At 32.8% G+C, this 26,565-nt stretch overlaps 1 protein-coding gene across 3 annotated transcripts in view; it reads right to left on the bottom strand.

The window, feature by feature from the left end:
- The window catches only part of MAN1A1 (mannosidase alpha class 1A member 1), a 176,559-nt gene that overhangs the window by 32,523 nt on the left and 117,471 nt on the right, over positions 1–26,565 (bottom strand). For all 3 annotated transcript variants that reach the window (XM_051997641.1, XM_051997639.1, XM_051997640.1), the window contains one exon: positions 565–688. In XM_051997641.1, coding sequence (XP_051853601.1) covers positions 565–688 — 124 coding nt within the window. The remainder of the gene's footprint in view (positions 1–564; positions 689–26,565) is intronic.

Below are 26,565 nucleotides of genomic sequence, written 5' to 3' on the forward strand. Positions count from 1 at the left end.
TCTAATGGGAAAGACAAAATGCAAACAACTATGTTCAGGATAAACAGACGATAATCCTAGGGAAGGAAGATACTACAAAGTAAGACGGATCGGGAAAGGTTTCCTTTTAAAAATGGGATTTTAATTGGGACTCAAAGGAAGTCAGGGAAAGCAGTAGGAGATGAGAAGGGAAAACATTGTCAGCATAGAGGTTCAGCAAGAGAAAATGTCCAGAGCTGAGAGATGAAGTATCTTGCCCATGAAACAGCCAGGCACTATTACTGGATCAAAGATTACATGGAGGACAGTAAGGGATAAGATGAAGTCTGGAGATATAGTGGGGAATGTGGAATCATTTATGAAGGCCTTATTGAACACTAAACAGAGGATTGTGTATTTGATCCTGGAGAAGACCAGGAGCCTTCTCTTCTCTATATTAAATATTTCTAGTTTCTTTAACCCATCATCATAGAGCAGCATGTAATTTTAAAGAGCAAGATAGACAACAATGCCCAAAATTCTAGGAGAAAAAATGTTTCTAGAGTTTGCTGCTTTTGGAATGGAGATTTTGTTGGGTATTCTCACCTTTTCAGCAAAGACTGGATTCCCAGATAAATGGCTCAAATGTACAAACTCCAAATGCAAGGTTCCAAATTCTGCCAGAATACTGCTTCCTCCAGATGCCCAAGGCCAATTTCGACCAATCCCACTATAGAAAGAGAAGGAAGGAAGGGCATTTTAGGAAGCACTAATTCCAGTATTAAAGGTCCTAGAAAAGCTAAAAGAAGTTGAATTAATTTATTCAATTTTCTGTAAATGTGCAAATTTTGGATATGCCTTAACATAATTATAGGTAAAGAATGTACGGTGACATTTTTTTTTACTTGTCACCCACAAGTCACAACAGAGATTCATCTCCTTCTTCAAAGCTACAACATAGCCAGTGGGCTAATAAAATCAGACAGAAGTTGTCTAATCCTCATTGTTAGTGAGCCAGAAACTCATTTTGAAGGTACAGGTGGTTCTTTTCTTGTGAGGTAATGTCTAAATCCAAGTAAAGTTTTTTAAATTTTAATTAAAATTAGTTTCTTTTTGGACCAAACATCAAGTGGAACTTTAGAGACAAGACTGAAACAGAGAAACTTTGTGGTTAGCTAAATTTCAAAGCTCTATAATTTAACACAAGCTTTATAACCACAAGAAACAGTGTTCATCAGATCAAGGTATGTATATTTTCAAATGCTAACTTCTTGAGCTGTTTTGCTTTCAATATTAGCTTTTTTCACTCTCTCTCACTTTTTACCAACCATTTTGCTTCTGTACCTCAGTTCTGGGTAACTGAATATATTAATAATAATCCAGATATCACCTACATGATTTATGTGCAAATATGTATATATATGCAGAAATATATACAAAATTCAAAGCAAAAGCTTTCAGAAATCAAAAGCTAAAAAATAAACACTGATAATTATGTTACTCATGTTTTACCCCTGTTATTAATAGGGCATTAAAAAAAAAAAAAACCAGAAAAAATGAACTAATTCTTGTTTTATATTAATCTAAAGGCATACTAATCTCAAAATCTTTTGAGAGCTTGAAGGTAACTGTATGACTACTTGCTACAGATAAAGAATGGAACAGTTTTAGGCCAAATATACACATCTGAATAAATCTTATCAGGATTATATATGTAGTTCCTTTAAATGATTATAAAACAATTGCAGTGGGTTCCCATCAAAAAGTTTAGGCAAACAGAAACAAAATTAAAAGGAAAGTAGAAAACTGGGAAAAAAATCTTTCTGATATTTATAAAGATCTCATTTCTAAAATATGTAAAGAACTGGATCAAATTTATAAGAATACAAGTCATTCCCCAATTTCACTTTGTTCATATATTAACAAACAATTTTCAGATAAAAAAATTAAAGTCAGTTAAACTTATATGAAAAAATACTCTAAATCACTATTTATTAGAGAAATGCAAATTAAAACAACTCACACCTTTGAGATTGGCTAAGATGATAATGTAAATGCTGGAGGGGATGTGGGAAAACTGGGACACTAATGCATTGTTGGTGGAGTTGTGAACTGTTCAATCATTCTGGAGAGCAATCCAGAATAATCCCAAAGCACTATCAAACTGACCAGCAGTTTGACCAGCAGTGCCATTACTAAGTCTATATGCCAAGGAAATCATAAAGAAGGGAAAAGAACCCACATGTGCAAAAATATGTGTTTTGTCGTAGCAAAGAACTGAAAAATGAATATCTACCCATCAATTGGGGAATGGCTGAATAAGTTGTGGTATATGAAAGCAATGGAATATTATTTTTCTATTAAAAAAAGAAGAACAAGCTGATTTTTAGAAAGTCCTGGAAAGATTTATATGAACTAATGCTGAGCAAAACAAGCAGAACCAGGAATACATTGTACTCAATAACAAGAGTGTGCAATGCTCAACTATGAAAGGCTTGGTTCTTCTCAGTGGTTCAGTAATCTAAAGCAATACCAACAAACTTTGGACTCAAAATGTCATCTGCATCCAGAGAAAGAACTAAGGAGACTGAGACTGAATGTAAATCAATACATGCTAAAGTTCACTTTTTTTTTTCTGTTCTTTTTTTAATCTCTCTCATGGTTTTTCCCATTTGTTCTGATTTTTCTCTCAATATGATTCATAAAACAATGTGTGCTAAAAAAAAAAAAAAAAAAAACAACAGCAACAAAACTTCAGACAACTAGATGGAACAGTGGAGCTCTCATCTTGGAGTCAGGAAGACATCTTCTTGAGTTCAAAATCAGTCTTAGACACTTACTGTGGGATCCTGGGCAAGTCAATTAACTGCAATTGTTTTAGTTTCCTTATTTGTAAAATGAACAGAGGAAAGAAATAGCAAACCACTCAAGTATCTCTTAAAAAAAAAACAAAAACCCAAATGGGTTCACAAAGCATTGGACTGAAAACAACAACAAAATTAACAAAAATAAGTTTGCATTTTTATTAACACAGCAATAGTTTGTGAAAAGTAGTTAAAATGAAGAGCTTTAGAATAAGACAGCATGAGATAAAATGAGTATAAACAGACAAAAGTTAATAAATATCAATTTAGTTATCTAGAAGATAATTAGATTTTTTGGGTCTTTTTTTGGGGGGTATTTTTAATGCTCTTAACTTTTTGCCCATTTCACTGTTTGTTACCATATTTTATTGGGTCTCAGTTTACATATTTCTAAAATCAGGGGAAAAAACTAGATAATTTCTAAGGTTCCTACCAGCTTTTAATCCTATGTTCCTAGAATGGATTCTATTTCAAAAATGTAGTTTTTACTTTATTTGTAATTTACATTTTAAGAATTTAATCATACCCCTCCCTATCTCTGTTTCCTATAACAGTGAATGAAAAAGAAAGCTGAATGATTTCTGCTCATATTAGATTAATTACTTCTGTCCCTATATACATAAGTGAAAACAGTTTTTATTTAGTTTTCGTCAATATATTCTTATATATAGCTCTCATATCCTTGCAATATATTTCTGTTAAACCTCATTCAAACTCTCTTTCCTCTATTTTTCCCCTTTATATTAGGCTAAAATCACAAATATCTATGTGCCTAGAGGAATGCAATTCAATAATTCCCCTAGTATCTTCTGCTCCAATCAAATCTAAATGCAAATCAAACAAAAAGTAAAGAAGAAAATCACAAGTATCTGCTTCCCAGAAAATAATTCATTATTTTGTACTCCCCCCCCCAACCAGATCCAAATGAAAATCAAACAAAAAGTAAAGAAGAAAAAAGGGGCAGAATTCTATATATATTATATTTTATTTTATTCTGGGTTCATTCCTTAATTTTAATTAGGTTCTGGGAACATGGGTCAATTCTTATTATCATGGCTAACTCACACAATAGAAGAATCTAAATATGGACTTGCAAATTGTATTGACATATGGCAAATGTCACAATATAATTAAGGAGATTATAAAAAGTCATTTGTTGATAATACTCATTATTTCTTATTTACTTTTACTCTCTTTTTTCCCACCAAGCAGGCTGTAGCCCAGCAGGAAGCCCTTTCTAACCAAAATACTTAAATTTCTCCAACCCTAAGAAGCTATTAGATCAAATTCAGCAAGCTTTATAGGAACAAATTTCAGCCTAGAAGCTCATGTTACGTTTAGTAAAGAGGTAAAGAATGTTCTAAACAAGAAGGCAGGGTATCTAAGCAGCACACCTTTTTAATACTTTATGAATCTGTGTTTCTCCAAATGACTTCACCAATTTATTTCAAGTACAGAGAATCCCTAGATCATACAGACCCATGAAGGGGATAAAGACAATGATTTATACAGAGCATCTTCTTTGCTAATTGCAGTCTTTGAGAATTGTTCAGAAGTGAGAGGAATGGGAAAAAGACAAAGAAGGGATCCATAGGTAGGGGGAGGTTAAGTAAAGCAAAGAGTTGGTAGGAATAGGAAAGAGATGTGTATGTGTATGTACATATGTTTACATAAATATATCCATCAAAAAAAATGGTGGTAAGGGGAAATGAAAAGGGAAAAAAAAAGAATTAAGTAAAAAAGGTATGCAGTAGAGAACAAAAGGACAATTTACAAGGAAGTAAAGAAAAGATGGACACTCATGAATATAATTTTTTCTACATACACACACACACACACACACACACACACACACACACACATTTCTTGAACTTGTAATTTGTTGTTATATATTTTGAATCTTCCCTGCTGGGCACATGACAATGTTCTCTTTTGTTTTATTTTGTTTTGTTTTTCTTTTTTCTTATTCTGTTTTTTAAAAATAAAATAAAGAAAGAAAAAAGAAAAACAATTATTCAGAGTCCTGAGATGCTAATATCTATCTGAATCCAGACAGCATGCCTCAGGTGAGCTTGAACTTAGGTCTTCCTACCTATAAAGTTGCCTCTGTCCACTGCGATGTGGCAAACCAATATAAAAGTATAATTAACAAAACATACACTAAAGTCCAACATATGTTTACATCACCCAGGGTATTGGTTCCTCTCCCATATTATGAATATTAAATTTTAAAAAATCACTTATGTTAAGAGCCAAGGATTCAATTGACCTGGATTCAAATCCTGCTTCTAACATACTAGCCATGGGATCCTGTGTAAGTTACAACTTCTCAATGCCCTACACAACTATGTTCTCTAAACAGCATTAAAAGATGGAGTTTGCCCAAAAGGAATTTCCTATAACAATGAATCATGGGTTTAGAGCAGGGGTTGGGAAACTTTTTTTTCTGCCAAGGGCCAGTTGAGTATTTATATCTTCATTGTGGGCCATTAAAAATTATCAACTAACTTAAAGAACTCAAGTAGTGAGAAGTTATGGACTGCCATTGCTTTGGCAAAACCAGAACAAGTGATTTTGAGGGCCTTATATGGCCAGATTTTAATTTTATTAAATGCCTTTTTTTTCTCCATATTTTCTCCAGGGAACAGCTAAGTGCTGCAGTAGATAAGAGTGCCAGGTCTGGAGTCACGAAGATTCATCTTTGTAAGTTCAAATCTGACTTCAGAGACTTACAAGCTGTATTACCCTGGGCACTCAACCCTATTTACTTCAGTTTCCTTATCTGTAAAATGAGCTGGAAAAGGAAATGGCAAACCACTTAGTATTTTTGCCAAGAAAATTTGAAATGGGGTCATGAAAAGTCAGACATGATTGAGGGAAAAAACCAAACGACCATTTTCTTCATTAGCATATACAAAATGCTCTGATTTGGCACCAAAAGCCCTTCACAACCTAGCCTCCCCTACCTTTCCAGTCTTCTTACTGACACATACTTTTTGATCCAGGGACACTGAAGTCCTTGGTGTCCCAAAAACAAGACACTCTTATCTCTCAGTTCCAGGCCCTCTCTCTGGCTTTACCCCAGGCCTGGAAGGTTCTCCACCTTCTGATCTGACTACAGACTTCCCTGACTTCCTTTAAATCCCAAATAAAACCACACCTTCCCCAAACTCTCTAAATTCCGGTATTTTCTATTTATCCTGTCTATAGTTTGCTTTGTATACATTTGTCTGTATATTGTCTTTCTCATCAATTTGTAAGTTCCTGGAGAGTAGGGGTTTTTTGCTTCATTTTGTAACCCTAGTACTTAGCACAGTGCTGGGCATATAGGAGGCACTTCATAAATATGTATTGATGGATTATATATCAGGCACAATACTAATAATTCTGTCTTGGACTATTCATAGCAGAAGAAAAAGTAGATTTTTCCATTCTTTTTAAAGAGAACTATGGATTAAAGATATTTAAAGAGAATTTTAATTAGGGAACATGATTCCAGAATATTTCTTACTAACAGCTGTTGCTGAGGAGAGCAGAGCTTTTACTGCTATGATTATAACGATTGGGTTTATCACTACAGCCTTATTTTTCATAAACAGGTACAGTACAATCCAGAAGTTAGCTAAAAATCAATATTTTTTTTCTTCAAACAATATAATTGCCCCACCACAAAAAAATGGAAGCAAAGGAAAAGGGTGAAAAAGTACTTGAAGATGTGCTCCTTGGTCAGAGAAAGAAGCAATAATGGTGAATAGGTATGCCCTTTTGGTCTAAATAACACAAGCATTTCTTGATAAAGCTGTGAGGGGCTGGTAGACCCTAAAATCAGGACTTATTTCATATCTTTGGTTTTGATTAAAAAGAAGTCAAGTAGGTTTTCCTTTTTCCTGTTATATTAGTAGTGAGATTCATCCCTGGCTTTCTGTCAGCTAGCACCAAGGAAAAAACCTTTCTCATCTGGAAATCAAAGGTAATTGGTCTAGATAATCTTCAAGGTCTCCTTTCAGTTCTGAAATTCACAAGTTCTAACTATCCATGGATGTAGAAACAAAACAAAACATCAGATCTACAAATTCTGACTTTCTTTATTCTTAGGAATTCCAGGGAGATCACAGACAATGAATTGATATTCTGGGATAAAGAGAAATTATTGTTCAGCTATCAGTCATGTCTGGCTCATTATGATCCCATTTGGGGTTTTCTTGGCAAAGACACTAAAACAGTCAAAGACACTGCTATTTCGTTCTTCAGTTCTTTTTACAGATGAGAAAACTGAGGCAAATAGGGTAAAGTGAGTTGCCTGGGGACATATTTGAGAACAGATTGGAAGATAAGTTTTGGGATTCTAGGCCTGATATGCTACCCACTACAACAACTAGCTACTTATAAATAAAAATTACTCCAGGGAAATATTCTGTTTCCTGGGACTGGAGTTCCTTGGGATCCTGTCATATCCAAGGCAAAAAGACATTATGACTATATGGAATTCCAAGGTAAAAATGACACCACCTTCAGGGATCTTTTAATCGTTTGCTTGAACTACTGCAACAGCTTCATAACTGGTCTCCTCTTCTGATCTATTCTTCACCCAGTTGCCAAAGCAATTTTCTTTTGCTTTGGAAAACAAATGATCAAAGGTCATTTCTCTTTTCAATAAATTTTAGTGGCTCCCTTTTACCTCTAGGATAAAAAATAAATGCTTCTGTTCAAGCCTTTCACAACCTAGCCTCATGCTACATTTCCTCCCTTCCCCACTCTATAATTTAACCAACTAGCCTTTTCATAGCTTCTTACATATGGTACTCTCCTTTTCATTTCTATGCTCTTGGATTGGATATATCTTCTTCCTAGAATAATCCATCTCTTCCTCTACACTAACTCACCTCTGCCTCACAGAATACAGTTTTTTTGCCTCAAGGTGTAGTTCAAACATTACCTTCCACATAAAATCTTTTCTGATTCCCCCAACTGCTAGTGTTAACCCCCTTAAATAACTTTTCTTGATTTTGTATTTATTCTATATAAATATACATATTGTTTCTTTTGGTAGCAAATAAGCTCCTTCTGAGAAGGGTTGTTTACTTTTTTGTATTTATGTCCCAAAACCTAGTGCAGTGTCTGGAACATAGAAGGTACTTCTTAAATGCTTGTGGATTGATTTCTGAGTTCCTATAAATCCTAAAATAGGAATAGTCTATGAAAAATGTTGCAAATTTCAGAGATGAGAACGCTGAAGCTTAAAGACACTAAATATCTCATATATTTAGCCTTAAATATATATTTATTTATATATTTATAAATATAGCCTTAGAAGAAGTACATAGTAACCTTGGGATTTGAAAGCAGATCTTTTGATTCAACATGCAGGACTAAACTATGTGACTCCTCAATGCCCCCAAGATTTGTGTTGCAAGACTAAATTCTAATAACATGAGATATTCAAAAAAAGATTCTATTAAATATTGTCATAAGGCATGCATTTTACTTCAAATGAAGTCAATGTGGGGATACTTCCATAAACAGCTATAAGTATCATCTAGGTACCTGTCAAGGGTTTTGTTTAAAGAATCTAGAAGTAACTCAAAACTTTCATATAATTCTACATTCATTCACCCACTCTAGTTCTGCTATTTTTCGCTGATGTATTTTTTTTTTAAATCAAGATCATTTTTTATATTTCTTTGGTTTTAAGTATCAGTAAACGGGGCAATGACTAGTTGGTGCTGACAACACATAAGAGGAAATAAAAATAACTTGGCTGTCAGATTCAGACACTAACAAAGATACTGTCTTTAAAAAGAGTGAGCTGGTGAGTCTATTACTAACAGCATGCATACCACTTAGTCTCTTTAATTACAGTATCCATTGCTTTTCTGTATAATTAGCAAAGTAAAAATTTGGCTTGGGGATGAGGGAGTAGACATTTTGTTTGGACTCCTGAGAATGGAATTGGAATAAAGAGCAGTGGGTAGAAACTAGAGACAGAAAGATTTTGACTTAACATTAAGAAAAATATCCTAATAATTAAGAGGTTCCTGAAAATATAATGGGCAGCTAAGTTCTTTAATTATTCAAGCTAATGCTGGAAGACCAATAGTTGGGTGCCATAGACTAGATTCATTTCAGTAAAAATTAGATTAGATGATCTCTGAGATCTCTTTTGACAACAAAAATCATTATATACTATTAAAAGCATTATTACCTATTTATACTGCACTCATCAATAAAAGGAAGGCCATGCAACTAGCTGCTGACTTATAAATGTAATATAATCTGGCATTCCATACTTTCTCCAGGAAATGTTGAGTAGATCATGAGGAATCAATTATGGAATTAATTACAGTCATTTTACTAACTTCACAATCCCACGTAAACTGCTGATTCCTTTCTTTTTAGAGTGACTCATGTACATGAGAGTTGCTCTAAAGGTTGTTTGAGACATTCTCGCCTGACAAATTTTAAACAATACACTTTACTTGGGTGACATTTCAAGTTACTAAGTATAAAGATATTTAAAATTTTATAGATAAAAATTTTTATAGAAGAATTTGAATTGAGACATGCTATATAAAAACAATCCAATTAATAAATACTATTATGAAGACTTAATTAGAATACTATTTACTGCTCAGTAATTCTTTAAAAAAAAAAAAAAAAAAAAAGGAAAATTATTTAACAATGGATTTCCCCCCCTGAGTTCTTGCTAAATAATGGATCAATAAATAAACTTCTTTCAGGTTCTGACTCGTTCTGGAAATCCAAGAAGGAATCTGGCTTGAAACAGAAATATTATAACGGTGCATAATACAATAAATATTTGATTATCTATGCAAATGGCAAGAAGCACATTTTTATAATGCAAAAGAGCAGATAAGACAACTTTTTTGTTTGCTTTAGAATGCAACAGGGAAAAATTAGAAACCTCATGAATGACTCTATTCCGATTCTAGTCTTAAAGATAACAAAATAAAACATTTTCTAGGTTGCTTATATACATTTAATAAATTTAATTATAATTAGTGTTTGTTTTTCCATAACTAGATGATTTCTAACAGCTACTTCTCTAAATTTAAAATTTTATGACTTAATTTTCTATAACCTGTATTTCATAAAAGGAGAGGCTCAACAAGTATTTTTAAAATTAGTGCCTTTAATAAACAAAAACGCCTGTATTAAGCAATTGCATTTTAAAAAATTTGGAACTAGAAACATAATTAATTAATAAAATCATTCCTCTTCATGATGGGCATTTGTTGAATTTCAGGTTTTTGTCATCATCTACATATATATGTTTAATTAAATCTTGTTTATCCATATTACTGGGAAGAAGAGATATAATTAAAATAAGCAAATTATGTTAAAAAATTTAAAAACATAATAATTGTGCAAAATCAACAAAGAATATTTTCATACATATTTAGAAGCTCCCTATTAAATATGTAAATAGTCACTACCTCCAATTTACTGATAATTAAAATAAAAAAGTCATGACAACATTTGATTACTTAGAATAATCAATTAGATTAGGTAGATTAGGTACATTCTACCTAATATCTGCATTACTCCTATTACTGGGACTTGAATAGTACTGAAGGAAAGTGAACCAGAAATAAATTTATTTATTCATTTACCCATTCATTAATCCATCCATCCATCTATCTAATCAATCAATAATTATTCAACTTGTATCCATACCTCATGTGGTTATTGTGAAGCTCAAGTAAGATTATATGTGTAATAAAATTTTGCTAAATTTAAGGTATTATGAAAATGTCCATTACTTTTGCTGTTACCTTTTTATATTAATCTTGTCATTTACTTATCTCCTTCAGCATAATTATTTTTTTAAAGGAAGACTGTTCAGTGAAAGTTGTTCTTTACTTGAAGATGCTCCCAGATGAACTAAGACATGTACCCCAATAATCTCTTCAAAGGGCCCTTATTAAATTCCATACAAAAGGGGATGATGAAGTGATATAAGAATTAGAGGAAAGGATGACTACTAGCTAAAATAATTATACAAGTTTCATAGATAGAGGATGTGGCATTTGAGTTGAATCTCAAAGAATAGAGCAGGATTTTGACAGGGGAATTCCCCTCCCTTCCCCCCCCCCCCTTACACAATTGGCAGGGGGAGGGATTATAAAACAGTAAGAAAAACAACACAAGCCCAGATGCAGAGACAGGGATATGTATATGTTCAGAAAAGAACACGGCAGATTTCTAAGGAGGAAAGTTGCATGAACAAAGATAAATCAGGCAGTGAATATAGAAAGTCTAGAAAAGGCTCTAAGGAAGTCACTACTCTTAAATATTGCTCAAAATTTAATATTATGAACATAACACTATTATATTCATATAATTTAATATGGTCAAGAAGACTGGCTTCTTACTGATCAGGGTCTATGAATAACCAAGAGCCTTAAAAATACAGATTTCTCTTTTAGGATTTAATAAGAATCTACCCAACCAAAAGAAACCAGACACGAATTATAATCTTTAGGCTACATTTCAAAGTAGTAGATTTTCTGGTTGGGACAGCACACAATGATATAATTTATGTCTGACAAAAATTAGTAGGCTCTGGGATTTTCAACAAACAATGGAGAACAGCCACAACAGCTTTCCTTACTACATTTTTTTTACATTCTCCTGCTTCCCCCTCCCTCTCCATAATTTGTAGATGGCCGACTATCTAGTGCTGTGAGTGTACTGTAAAACTATTTTGCTCTGATCCTAAATCTGAATCACTAGACTGGCTTGACTTAGGCCTAGTACAGCCAAATAACTCACTCAGGATCACACAGCTAATAAGTCAAACTTAAATTTCTCAGCAGCATCCTTAAACAGAATAATTTCAAATCTAAAGAAAAATACTTCATAACATGTTGCTTTGTCATGTCTTCTATATGATTATTTGAACTTTTTTATAGATTTCCTTGATCTTCTTCAACTGAGTTGTAGGCAGTGATCATGCTTAAATTTCTTATCAATCTACTTTCCCCCCACATTGTACCTAATATATTCAATAACATTTAATGCATATAGACATAAAGGGAATCACTTAATATCTGCCTCTCAATCTCATACCAAATTATGTTATGTGAAATTCCTAATGAATGTATACCTTTCATTTTGGTTTAATAGGGAACACACAAATAAAATAGCTACTTTCCAGCTATCAAAATGTATCAGGCAAGAAAATAGTTAATTACATATCCTTACAAAACATACTGATCTATGTTATTGAGGAGACATTCTAAAAATACTCATTTATTTACAGACAAATAGTTTATTGAAGTTGGTCATAGAAATAATCTGGCTGCTTTTCTTATAACAGGCAATAGTCTTCAATTTGTCAAGATTACTCTTGTTACTGATAATATAATAAACATCCAATTTGTCTCAAAATTAAATTGAACTTTTAACATTTTTCAAAGTGTGACTAATCAATAAAAGGTAATTAATATACAAACTCTCAGCAGCCTACTAATGCTGACCTCAACAAAAATAATACTTTCAAATCTCATTGTGACTGTTCCAACTTTGTTAATAAAATTGTGTATCAAATCTCTTGAGAAAATGCTGAGATTAAACTACAAACTATTATAATGGCAAAAATATCATTTGTAGTTTCTAATTCAGGTTAATGTTTTAGATCAATACTAATGTTTTGCATTAATTCTAATAGTGGAAAGAACAAGTCCATATTTTAAGATAGAGAATTATAATCAGTATTTTTCTTTTAAGAAAATAAAGAAGTGACTTACTTCTGGTCAAAAAGAAGGATCCTGTCTCCAGCTATACCTAAATCTCTCCAACTGTCATAAGATTATAGAAGATTTAGAGAAATAAGAGAATTTATTACCATATTCAGCTTCCTTATTTAACATGTAAGGAATCTGAGGTCCACAGAGGTAAAGTGGGTTACATAGATTGTAAAAGGCAGAACCAATATTCAAAGCTAGATCTTCTAGCTATGTTGAGCCTTTGAACCAGAATTAATTTAATACTGCCAGAATAGTCAAATAGTCAATATTCTCTTACAGCTTGAAAATCTAAATATTTCATCAAGAGTCAAAGATTGGGGGTCAGCTAGGTAATATAGTGGATAGAGCATTGGTTCTGGTGTCAGGAAAACCTGAGTTCAAATCAGACCCCAGAAACTTGACACTTACTAGCTAGGCAAGTAAGGGTATGACAAATTGCCTTGCAAAAAAGAAGGGAAAAAAAAGAAGTCAAAAATTGGACTTGAGTTGGAATTTTGTGGATTAAAGATGGCTCATAGAAATAAGGAATTTTGATTGGCTGAGTTACTTGATTATCCAAATAATATCAGCATGAGGGTTAAAGGACACAATCATTCTTCCTGTGGTAGTGTCTGTCCCTGGACAGACTCAGAGACATCTGAATTGGAGATAAGATATGCAAGGTAAGACTCCATTATTCCAGAAGTCAGTAATTCCACTCTCAGATAGGATAGTCATGAAATGGATTTCGTCTATAAGATGTCGATGTTATCAATTGGTATTTCCTGGTGTTCTCTAAGTTGGGGGTCTCTCTGCAGGAAAATGTGCTTCTGCAAAGGCTGAATCAGAGGGAAAAAAATGTACTAGAGAAGCTACCAAAAGGGACAGAAAATTTGGGTGTAACTGGATCTTACATTCATCTAACAGATGTTTTCTGGACAATGTACTTACTGTCACTTCACTGTTAAGAATAATTGTGAAGAGCTATACTTTGTCCAGGCTCTTTGTCCTGGACATGCCTAAATTCAGCATCAAAGACAAGATTTATATCTACAAAAAATAACTTTGCTTGGATTAGTACTTAGGCAAGTAGACTGCAATGTTTGCTGGTAATTTAAAAAGTCAACATGAGAGCTTTTATAGCATTCAGTGACTTTCTATTTATCCTAAAACTTTCCAAGTTTTTACAGGAATTTATATAGTTGTTTTTGTGATAGTTGCAAGGCTCATTGATTTTAACGGCTTCTGAGACCTCTTGTGTAGTGATTTAGACTTGGACTCATTTATTAACTAACTATAAAGCATTGTAACTCCAGGCTAACAACTCTGTAAGTTACATACTTATTTCTGCTACAATCATTACTATTTTAAAAAATTTATTTTTAAGTTTTACTGGCGTCTTTCCTTTTTAATATTACAAACATTTCCTACAAGTCTCTTGAAAAAAAGGAAAATAAAAATAATAGTGACAACATCTAAAAGTGGATGCATTTTCATATACTTTCAAAAAGCTTGAGTCTTTTCTTTTAAGAACTGTTCTATATATGCTAGGGACCATAAGTAAAGGCAGGAGCAGTATTCTACCTTGTAAGTTTAGTTAAGACTAGTTTCTCCTTAAAAAGTATTAAAACCACCCTCAAGATTTGATCAGCGCAGGTGACTAAAGGTCAATCTACTGGCATCACTTCCTGACATTTGAGCTTATAACATCCATGAGGAGCTCCAGAAATGCTCTGATGCTTGGCTGGTGGACCATGATGATGTTTAGAGTATTTTCCCTATCCAGGATATCCAAGGTCAGACAGAAATTTCTTTCAGCAGAATTAATTTAGTGTGTATTTGGTGTATATTTTTGTTGAATTCTTCAAATCTTCTGTTAACTGCTGAAAAATTTACAAGTGTTTCATTTTATTTTACTAACAAATTAGTAAGGCACTGGCCTGAGTCACATCCAGCCCAGAAGAGGGATGGAGATGAGATATCTAAGAGTAGGATGAGAATAAGGTTGATTTTAGTTAGAACAGAATTAAAAAAAACAGTGGCAATTAATTCTAATACTATGTAAACTATTTGGAAAAACAGGTCAAGAAAGAGTCCTGACAAATTCCTTCTATGACACAGTATAGTACTGATACCTAACCCAGGAAAAGCCAAAATAGAGAAAGAAAATTATAGAATATTGATAAATATTGATGCAAAAATTTTAAATAAAATATCAGCAAAGAGATTACAAAAACTTTTCAGCAGGATAATATACTATGACCAACTGAGATTTATACCAGGAATGCAAGGCTGGTTCAATGTCAGGAAAACTATTACCATAATTGAACATATCAATAACAAAACCAACAGAAATCATATGATAATCTCAAGAGAGGCAGAAAAATTTTGACAAAATACAGCATCCATTCTTATTAAAAACAGTAGAGAGCATAGAGACAAAGGGAACATAACATAATAAGCAGTATCTATTTAAAACCAACAGAAAGTATTATTTGTAATGGACAGAAGCTGGATGAATTTCCAATAATATCAGGGGTGAAACTAATCTCCTCATTATTACCACTATTGTTCAACACTGTACTAGAAATGTTGGTTTTATCAATAAGAAAAAGAAATTAAAGGATTTAGAATAGGCATTGAAGAAATAAAATTATCACTCTTTGCAGATGATACAGTGATATACTTAGAGAATCCTAGAAAATCATCCAAAAACCTGTTAGATACCAACTCATTGCTTTAATAGAGTTGCAGGATATAAAATAAACTCACACAAATCATCAGCATTTCTATATATTTACTGACAAAGTCCATTAGCAAGATATAGAAAGAGAAATTCCATTTAAAATAACTATAGATAAAATAAAATATCTGGGTATAAATCTGCCAAAACAAACCCAAGAATTATATGAACACAATTATAAAACATTTTACATACAAATAAAGTCAGATCTAAATAACTAGAAAAATATCAACTGCTCATGGACAAGCTGAGCTAATACAATAAAAATGAAAATTCTGCCTAAGTTGATCTACTTGTTCAGTGATATATCACTCAAACAGCCAAAAATTATTTTACAGAACTAGAGAAAATAATAACAAAATTCATCTAGAAAAATAAAAAGTCAAGAATATCAAGGAAATTAATACAAAAAAAAAGTGTGGCTTAGCAGTACCAAACCTAAAACTGTATTATAAATCAGCAGTCATCAAAACCATTTGGTACTGGCTAAGAAATAGAGTGGTGATTCTTCTCAATGAATGGTTCAGTGATCTAAAGCAATTCCAACAGACTTAGGACAGAAAATGCCATCTGCATCCAGAAAAAGAACTAAGGAAACTGAATGTAAATCAACACATGCTAAAATTCACTTCTTTTTTTCTGTTTTTCTTTTCTTTTTTCTTTTTTTTTTTTTAAATCTCTCCCCTGGTTTTTCCCATTTGCTCAGAAGAGAGAAAGGGAGGTAGGGAGGAAGGAAAGCAAAGAAGAAAAAGAAGGAAAGAAGGAAAGGAAGGAAGGGAAGGAATAAGGGAGGGAGGGAGGAAGGGAATGAGGAAGGAAGGAAGAAAGGAAGGAAGATGAAAAAAGAAAGCAAGCTCCATTATAAATGCAAACTTTGATTTCAAAGGGGAAATGTCCCTGTGTGATACTGAAGGGTTAAGACCACTATTGGCCACTGAACTTTTCTGAATCAGAATTTCCTTACTTGTAAAATGGAAATAATAATAATAATTACACCTTATAGTAGGTACCTCAGGGCTGCTGTGAAGCTTAAATTGGAACATGTATATAAGGCACTGCATACATGTAATCTATTATTATTGCAGCATTTTCTTCCTTGCCTGGGGTTATGTTCCTGGCTTGCTGGAAAGGTTACTTCCAGGTGTGTAGGCGGCTACTATTCTTATGTGTTACCTTATTTTTGCAGTTGATAGGCGAAAAGTACTATAGTCTACCATCTCTAATCTGCTTTATACTAGAGAAAAAAGCTATAGTTTATAACTACCTACCTCAAGTTTGGTTCTATCTTTCGTAGAAATCCCAGTATTAATATAATCTCAGCCATCCTATTTGCTTTTCTTTTCATTATGTGTATGTGTGTGTGTGTGTGTGTGTATATATATATATATATATATATATGAAAGATAACGGTGACATAATCAGAAGCTCTGGACCTTAATTCTAATTCTAAAATATATTAGCTGTGTAATTTAAGACACGTCTCCTAACTTCTCTGAGCAGCAATTTCTTCAAATATGTAGTATGAATAATACTGGCACTACCAAGAAGGGTAGGTAACTGGGCTGGAAGAACTATAAAATGTTATAAATCAATGTAATCATTATTATTAGCCAAGTTTGTTAAGTCTTAGCTTTTCTAATAAAGCTAGCTTAATAGTTTGATACATACAAGATTGCTCAGGATAATTTGATGAATTAGGCAAATGCTAGGATCTCCCTTTCTTTTATTCTCCCTCTCCCCATTTCACTTTTGAAACTCAAATTTTCTTTTAGTAAATATAAGTACTGAGTGTTAAATTTTAGCTAAAAACAGAATCTGATCATAAATGATCACCTCAGTCTTTATATAACTGTGTGGAATAGAAATTTAGTATTATTTTTTGTCATAGTGGAAAGCAAAGTATCATGATATAATGTAGAGAAAACTGGACTTTGAAACCAGCAAGTCTTCTTATAGAGTCTTTCCCTCAACACCTACGAGCTTAGTGTTCTAGGCAAATTGCTGAGAAGAGCTGACCAGAACTGGTGGAAGGAATTGACTTGGAAGTTCTCTAGACCAACATGACCATAGATCCAGTCTAAAAACTAAAAGAACTGGTTCAAATCTTAGGTCTTTTACTAACTGGCTGTGACTCTGAGCAAATTACATTTTCTCTGGATTTTTATTTCTTCACCTATAAAGTGAAAGGATTGAATTGTCTTGACTATTAAATTCCATTTTGTTCTACATTCTCTGACAGTAGGATAGCCTAATTATTTTTCCAGGTGTTCCTAATACTTTTATGCCTTCCATGGTTAATGCTATCCCTACCATTAGTTACCTCTATGCACAAAATTCTACCTCTACAAATGGAAACGTGGCTTTACAGAAAATTTAAATTAGGGGCAAACAACAGTTTTCCAAGGAGGGAAAAAAAAACCTCACAGTTAACATAAAATGATGCCTTATTTGAAAGTTTTTATGAACACATTTAATGCATAAAAACAAAGCATATCTCTAGTCTTCATCACTCTCACAGAGTTTTCTGAAAATGAAATTTTATTCTACAAAGGTGATAACATTTGGAGACATCCAGGCAAAAGAGAAAACATACCAGATCTTCATGACCTCTGACATGGATATGTTCTAAGAGAAAGGGAATTGACTCAAAAAGCTCAAGTCAGGGAACAACTTTTGCTTGCACTGATTTTTCATAGCCAAATTCCTTTAGGATATTCTCAATGCCTTAAGCTTTCCTAAGGCCACAAGCTCCTAGATCATCTTGTCCAGAAACAGGAAGAAATGAACAAGCAAAAATTTTTTTTCTTTCTCATCTCCCTCCCTAGACAACTCCCTAGAAAATAATTTTCCACAAAATGGTGCCCCTTACCCCCCAAAAAAATTCACTTTTGAAGGATTTTGGAATCATTTAGTAATGAAAGTGGTGACTGAGTCCTTCCAGAGTCTATCTCACTTTTAAATAATATCTTCTCTTTTCAGCTAGAGCAGAATTCCAAAGGAGGTTAAGGATCAAAAGATCTAATGCTAAAAGCTTTTTCATTACAAATGTCCAAAGTCTTTCTAGCCCTGGGATTTTTAAAGTGACACTGTTTCTTTCTTAATTAATCAAATGGAAGACAAAACATTTAGCACATTTTAGAAGTTACTTAAGATGTTCACTTTGATTTCCAAACTCAGGCATTATTATATTCAGCTACGTATTAAATAAGTCAAACTAAATTAAACCTTTTTAGCTACTGATATCAATTCTTGAAATTACCTGGAAGGTTGTGGTAATTATTTATTGATTTCTCACTGGAATATTAGTGAGTACCTTCATAACCTCAATGAAGAAAATTTTGCCCTTTATATGAGTAAAAGCATAACTAAACAAAATGACTTAGTTAATTTTAACCCTACCAATATTTCACCTGTTGGAGGTTGTTGAATAAAATGATTATACAATGAAAATGTCACAGGAATATAGAATTTCATATGAGATCAAATCTGTTACCTCTAATTACAAATAACAAAGACTATCTTCATAGAAGTGTTAGCAAAATTTGAGGTAACTAGTCTTTCAGCTGGTAGGTAAACATGGATCACCAAAGTTCTTAATTTTCTCTATTTCTTGATAAAATAAACAGGTAACTGAGAAGGTAAAAAGGTGTTAGAAACACCGACACACACAGAACTGGGAGATACTTAAAATACGTCCCATACCCCAAATACAAAATATGGAGAACAAATTGGAATTTAAAGATTTCTTGAAAAGCTCATTCATAATTCATTTAAATATTTATAAATGCCTACTGTATGCCAAAAATTGTACCAGTTGCTGATATAAGGATGGAAAGAAAATTCTGCCTTCCCCAAACTAACATTGCATTTATATTATAAGCTGCAACACATTAAAATGAGTTATCATGTGTACACAGTAGGGATTTCTCAAAACCTTAGGAATTAAGATCCAGGACCAAAGAATCATTCAATTTAATAAAGTTGTAAATGTTTTCATATGCTTCAATCAAGAACGGGTCAGTTCTATCATTATGGTTATATATGTGTATAGCTGAATCTTTACTACTACAGTTAAATGTTGACAAAAATAATGAAAAGTTGAACAGAATGAGAAAGAAATAAGATTTTGAGGCATGTGATACTTAATTTGGAAGAAATATTAGAATAACAGGAAAAAATACTGCTGAATATTTTCAATTTTTTTTTTTTTTTTGAGAAGCAATGAAGTGATTTGCCCAGGGTTCACACAGGTAGTAAGCATTAAGTGTTTGAGGCTGTATTTGAACTGAGGACCTCCTGCTTATAGGCCAATGCTATTCACTGCACCATCTAACTGCTTCTTATTGAATATTTTCTAAGTGCTTATTATAGAAAGTTCTTCTAGAAGATAATCAGCATTTTAATTGATACAAAACAAGTAGTTTAAGTAAAATTCCTTGCATCATTCATATTTTTTCATAATATCATAACATTTAAAAATAAAAATTTTTCTCTAGTTCATAATTTTCATTCATTCACTTCATCATTAATATATTAAATGAATTATTCAGTTCTATAGTACAGCTAAAATATTATAAGACTGATAGACTACAAAAACATAGAAAATAAAGAAATAAACAATTTTCCATTGGGTTTAAATATCAAATTACTCTAAAATGCAGAATTAGAAAAATGAAACAAAAAACGTGCAATTCTTTAGATATCGATGATTCAACAGATGGGATGCTGGTCTGGAATCAGGAAGGACTAAGTTGAAATCTGGCTTCAGAAATTTACAAGGAGTGAACATTCCTGCCCAAGTTATTTAATCTCTATTTGCTTCTATAAAATGGGGTTAATTACAGCACCTACCTCCTCAGTTTATCTATAATGATCAACAAAATAACATTATAAAATCCTCAGCACTATGATCGGTAGATAAATGCTATATAAGTTTCAGTGATTGTTACTATTTTTATTATTATAATGTCAATATTTTAACATATAAAAAGAGAAAAAGTATATGAACCTGCAGACTAATCACATAATAAATACTACAGAGAAATCATGTTTTTTTTAAATGTGAGATTTGTAACGTTGAGCAAGTAAACTTTTTATGTATAGTGACTAGTGCATTTTAACTAAAATTCTTTTAGTTTTGGAAGACAGGAAGAATCCAAATTTGAAAGAGAAAACAGACTTGATTGCCTTGGTAAATAAGACAACAGTCCCAAGTTGTTTCCTACTTTGAAAGGTCATGAAAAACAAAAACAAAGCAAAAACAACAAACAACATTAGATTTGAACACAAGAAGGAACAGAAAAATTTGCATTTGAGAAATGTACAATTGGAAAAGGAGATGGATTGGTCACAAAGTGAGAGCAAAAGATGACATGGATAGTCTTTGTGCTGTCCTTATTGCTACCCTGGTATGTTGGAATGTTTTTTCTTTTAAACCACACAATGTTAAAAGACCTAAATAAATTTCCCAATACATTATATGGATCCATTACGAAGGATTTATGAAGGTTATGGTCAGGAATCAAAAAAAAATGAATATATAGCTTATAATCTGTATTTTTGGAGGTAATACCCATATTGATGAGCTCAGAGAATCACTGACGTACTAAGTGATTTTACTGGTGATGCCAGATGCTGATTAATCATGGAATACTACCACCCTATAATAAAAATCCCAGGTAACCAAAACTGCAATGGAAAATCATATGGCAGGTTTAAGTAGAATGATGCATATGGTCACTCACATAAAAGAAGTGTCATAAATGACATCAAATATATGTATAAAAGGAAGTGAAGCTGGTGATATAGTAAGGAGTTAACAGATGGCAAACCTGAGTGTTAAACTAGTACCCATAAAATATTAAAAGACCTATTGGAAAACCTCCAGCAAGTGAGGTAAATCAACTGTGGAGATGTTTATAGAAAGATGTGGACACAAATCATCACAGGATGAGAAGACAAAAATGATTTGAAACCCGAACCAATGGAGATAGAAATGATGTAGGAGCAATTAATTGATGATATCACAGATTTATCAATTCATTGAGTTAAAGAGTTGTAATAATTTAGCTAACTCATTTTGTAACTAGCTTTATTTTAGGATTTAGACACAATAATTTATATGTAATTAGAAATACTTGACTGGAAACACATCTAGCCTTTCAAAAAAACCAAAAAAACCCTCCTTTAATATTTACAGATGGCTTTTAGCCTCATCTTTGAAATAACTAGAGAGAATTCTAACCTCTCCCCCCTAAATCCTTACTTCATTTTTGTGTAATTGTTATTATTTTTTAAATTTCTTACTCTAGAGAAAGGAACACAGAAGGTTAGAATTGATAAGGATCTCTAATCAATCCAACCTATTTATTTTACAAAAAGGCACAGATAGGTGAAGTGACTTAACCAAAGTCATTCTGCTAGTTAAGAACAAAATCTAAGTTCCCAATTCCCATTTTTGCTCACTACATGTCCCTTAACTTTAACAGCACAGTCTTATTTACACTTGATTGGGCAGAAAATCAAGAGCATTAAAAGACAAATGACATTATTAGAGCTTGGGAGATGAGATAAATGGTGGCACAAGGAGCCTAGAAATGAGAAGATTAGGAGAAATGATATTGTTTAGAATAGAAAGGTTCAGTAGCAACTAGATTATTGTATTAATTATACCACTCTTTCCCCTACTTCTTGGTACTTACTGATTTAAGATCATTTTAAACTCTCTACAAGGAAGAAGATCTCAAGTTTAAATTTATTTTCTCTCTAAGCAATTAAGAGAACTTAACAAGGACTTGGAAAGGTTATGTAAAAAGCTATAGTGTGAGAAATGTATTGGAATTATTTCTATAAGTTTGCTCATTCAAAATAAACAAGTGCTGATAGGTACATTGCTACAAATGTGAAACGATTCTATATTGTATTTTATAGAAAATATAACTTTCAATGATGAAGAAAGAGCATCAAATAAGGGGTATTTTCTGATTAAAAATTTGTGTATTTTTTATTTCTAGATGACAGTACACATCAAAAAAAACCACAAATCCTCATCAGTCAGCACCACATTATTCGTATGTGGAACCATCAATTATAACAAATGATGAAGTTTTGAACACTGGATAAATTCTCTTACTTTATCAGAGCTGGCTCAGTGTTTGGGAGGCTTGAATGTCTTAGGAAGATTGTGAAGATCACCTGGCAGGATAAAACACCAGACACTGAGGTTCTTTTTCAAAATAAACTGCCAAGCATTCCAACTCCGTTGGGTGGGCCACATTGTTTAAATGCCAAAAAGATTATTTTTATGGAGAACTCACATAAGGCAAGGACTCACAAGGTGGTCAGGAAAAGCAATACAGGGGACACTCTAGGGACACTCTCTTAAGAACTTTAGAATTGATTGTATCAACCCGGTGGGTACTACATAGCCTTTGATGAGGTCTAAAAGTTTTTTAAAAAATATGTGTTTTGTTTTATTATATTTATTTTATATTATGGAAATTGAATATAATAATCATCCATAATATAAAAACAGTACATCCACTTATAGAACAGTTTTTTCTCCCTCAAAACCACATGAAGAAAAAAAAAATAGGGAAAAAAAAAGATTTCCTTCAAGCCATTCTCCAAGTGATAAATGGTCAAAAGATATGAACAATTTTCAGATGATGAAATTGAAAATATTGCCACTCATATGAAAGAGTGTTCCAAATCACTATTGATCAGAGAAATGCAAATTAAGACAACTCTGAGATACCACTACACACCTGTCAGACTGGGTAAGATGACAGGAAAAAATAATGATGAACATTGGAGGGGATGAGGGAAAACTGGGACACAGATGCATTGTTGGTGGAGTTGTGAACAAATCCAACCATTCTGGAGAACAGTTTGGAACTATGCCCCCAAAGTTATCAAACTGTGCATTCCCTTTGATCCAGCAGTGTTACTACTGGGGCTTATACCGAAGAGATACTAAAGAAGAAAAAGGGAACTGTATGTGCCAAAATGTTTGTGGCAGCCCTGTTAATAGTGGCTAAACAATGGAAAATAAATGGATGCCCATCAATTGGAGAATGGTTGAGTAAATTGTGGTATATGAATGTTATGGAATATTATTGTACTGTAAGAAATGATCAGCAGGATGAATACAGAGAGGCTTGGAGAAACTTATATGAACTGATGCTGAGTGAAATGAGCGGAACCAAGAGATCATTATATACCTCAACAACGATACTGTATGAGGATGTATTCTGATGGAAGTGGATTTCTTTGACAAAGAGAAGCATTAACTCAGTTTCACTTGATCAATGATGGACAGAAGTAGCTACACCCAGAGAAGGAACACTGGGAAATGAATGTAAACTGTTTGCATTTTTGTTTTTCTTCCTGGGTTATTTCTACTTTCTGAATCCAATTCTTCCTGTGCAACAAGAGAACTGTTCGGTTCTGCAAACATATATTGTATCTAGAATATACTGTGACATATTTAACATGCATAGGACTGCTTGCTGTCTGGGGGAGGGGACGGAGAGAGGGAGGAGAAGTGAGTGCAAGGGATAATGTTGTAAAAAATTACCCAGGCATGGGTTCTGTCAATAAAAAGAGACTGGAGGCCATGAGGAGTGCCACAAGACTGGGGGGGCCACAAGACTGGGGTCCATGAGACTAGGGGCCACAAGGAGTGCCATGAGACTGGAGGCCACAAGACTGGAGACCATGAGACTGAGACTGGAGGCCATGAGAATGAAGGCAGTGAGACTGGGGGCCACGAGCCTTGGGGCCACAAGGAGTGTTTTAAGTCAACTTAACTGAAAAGGTCAATTTTTCCCATTAAATTACACATTTGCTATGAAAAAAAAAGATTTCTTTATTTCTCAAGTATTTCAGCAGGAAATTCAAAATGATAGAACTGGAAATTTATCACATGTCCTATGATTTTGATAAGATAATAAGGGAATTTATAAATTGCTTTAAAGGTTTGCAAAGCACTTTCTTCTTTGATTCTCACAACAATCTTTGGATGTAGTTTCTATCACACTATTTCATTTTATAGGTGAATAAACTGAATCTTAGAGAAGTTGACCGATTTTCTTCGAGTTATACAACTAATAAGTGTCAGAAGCAGTATTTAAACTAAATGCTTCTTGATTGCAAGTCCAATAAAAGGCATTGTGTCACCCATTATGACGCTTAAGAGATTTCATTTCAAAGACTTCCAAAGAATCTAAAAAATTGGGTCATGTTAAGCAGGTCATGCTTGTGTAGGAATAATGACTTTGAATAAGACCTATGTAGTTGAAATTATCCTAATGTGGGGGGAGGGGTCAACTTAGATTACATGGATTACCAAGGAGTTTGAATATAAATTTGAGGGAGGAGGGGGGAGAGTGGGTCTCTGAGATTGAATAGGAAAAAAAAAAACAACATTTATTTTTACTAACCTTTTACTTTTAGTAATCTCGGTTCAACTATTTAAAAACAAACATATTCATAAGGGGATGTTCCATAAAGTTCATCAGACTATTAAATGGGCAGTCTCTGATATAGAAAAAGATTTTGAATGTCAGAGTAAAATGGTGTAGTAGGAATTATGGTATGTTGATCATAGAGGGTTTTGAATTCTAGAATGTAATTCTTGATCAAATTCAATATTAAGAATACATCATTGTAAATACTATAGTTTAATATAGTTATTTAAAAACTTTATTCTAAATGGACTTTCAGATCCCAGATAAATTTATTGTACACATAAAAAAGGTTAAGAACTTCTACCCTTGAGAAAAGTTCTTGAGAAAGTTCTATTACCATATATCTTATTCTTAATGACAACTGACTTCTTCATTGTACAAATACCATAATATACTGATACTGAAAAATTATGTTGTGCAAATAGAGCGAAAGTACTGAGGCATAATGAGAATTAATTCAAGAATAATTAAGCATGTAAGTGAATAATTTACATCTTAGGTTGATGTAAGTTAAAGTTGTCAGCTTAGGCTTTTTGTTAACTTTTTTGTCAGCAAAAATTTCCCCTGTGACACTTCCTTTCTTCTAGCATCACAAAGAAAATACATTTAATTAAAACAGAATTTTATAATTCAAAAATTAATCCATGATTTAAAGTAACTAGCAATTTTAAAAAGCTACTTCTTAATCATATACCTAACAAAAGTTATAATTGCAGTTTGTAAATTTTATTTGGGGAATCCTCTTTCAAATATAAATATCAAATATCCAGTAAATTTAGTAAGAGAGAGAGATGAGAGTGACATTGTTGACCATAGCAACTGCAACACAAGCAGTTTATCCACATCTTGCCTGAAGATTTCAAAACACTGACCAAGATCAGACCTTTCAGGATGAAAACTATGGAGATTGAACCTATGTGAATGTAGCTTTCTATTTAAAACAAGCAAAAATAATAGTTATAAATGCAACTATGACATCTCAAATCTCTTTTAATTACTTTAGCTCAATCTTTCCTTTACTTGGTTTAGATCAGGGATATTAACTTAAAAGTCTGAATATAAATTTTTCTTTTTTTAAAAAAAATTATTTCAATATAATTGCTTTCCTAATCCTACATATTTTATTCATTGAAATAAAATAGGACAGGATGTAGACTGTCCAAAGGGCCTAGGAAATAAAAAAAAGTTAAGAACTCCTAGTATAGATGGAGATAAGCAACTCTGTTTTTTTTCCAGCATTCATGGACACTATTTGTAGATATCGTTCATCTACCTTCAAAATAAAACCAATAATCTACAGCTGCACAGCTTGGTATTATACTAACTCATTAACCATAATATCACTAGCGAATTATTTTAAAAGCTACTGGCATAGCAAACTGACACAAGGAAGAATTTCTTTGCAAAGACTAAAGTTGTAAATCATATTATCTGTATAAAAACCAAATTTAAAATTCTCTTGTAGCACAACTAGAAAAATGTATTATTATTTGAGACCAATCTGAAATAAATAAGAATCTATCTTATACAACTGTATACCATCATTGTAAAGGCTCAGAGGATAAGATATAAAATGGGACTTTTCTTGGAATGTTAGAGATGAATAGCATTTTGAAATTTGTTTTATAATGCGCGCGTGCACACACACACACACACACCCTCCCTCCAAGGTCTGAGCTCCTAAACATATGTAGAGGAAGTACTAATAGTACCAAGTATAGTGGTAATAATTATTCTTCTCAACTCAAATTTGAAAACATGAAATTAAATGTCTGGAGTAA

This window comes from Antechinus flavipes, chromosome 4 (assembly GCF_016432865.1).
Source record: "Antechinus flavipes isolate AdamAnt ecotype Samford, QLD, Australia chromosome 4, AdamAnt_v2, whole genome shotgun sequence".
NCBI lineage: Eukaryota > Metazoa > Chordata > Mammalia > Dasyuromorphia > Dasyuridae > Antechinus > Antechinus flavipes.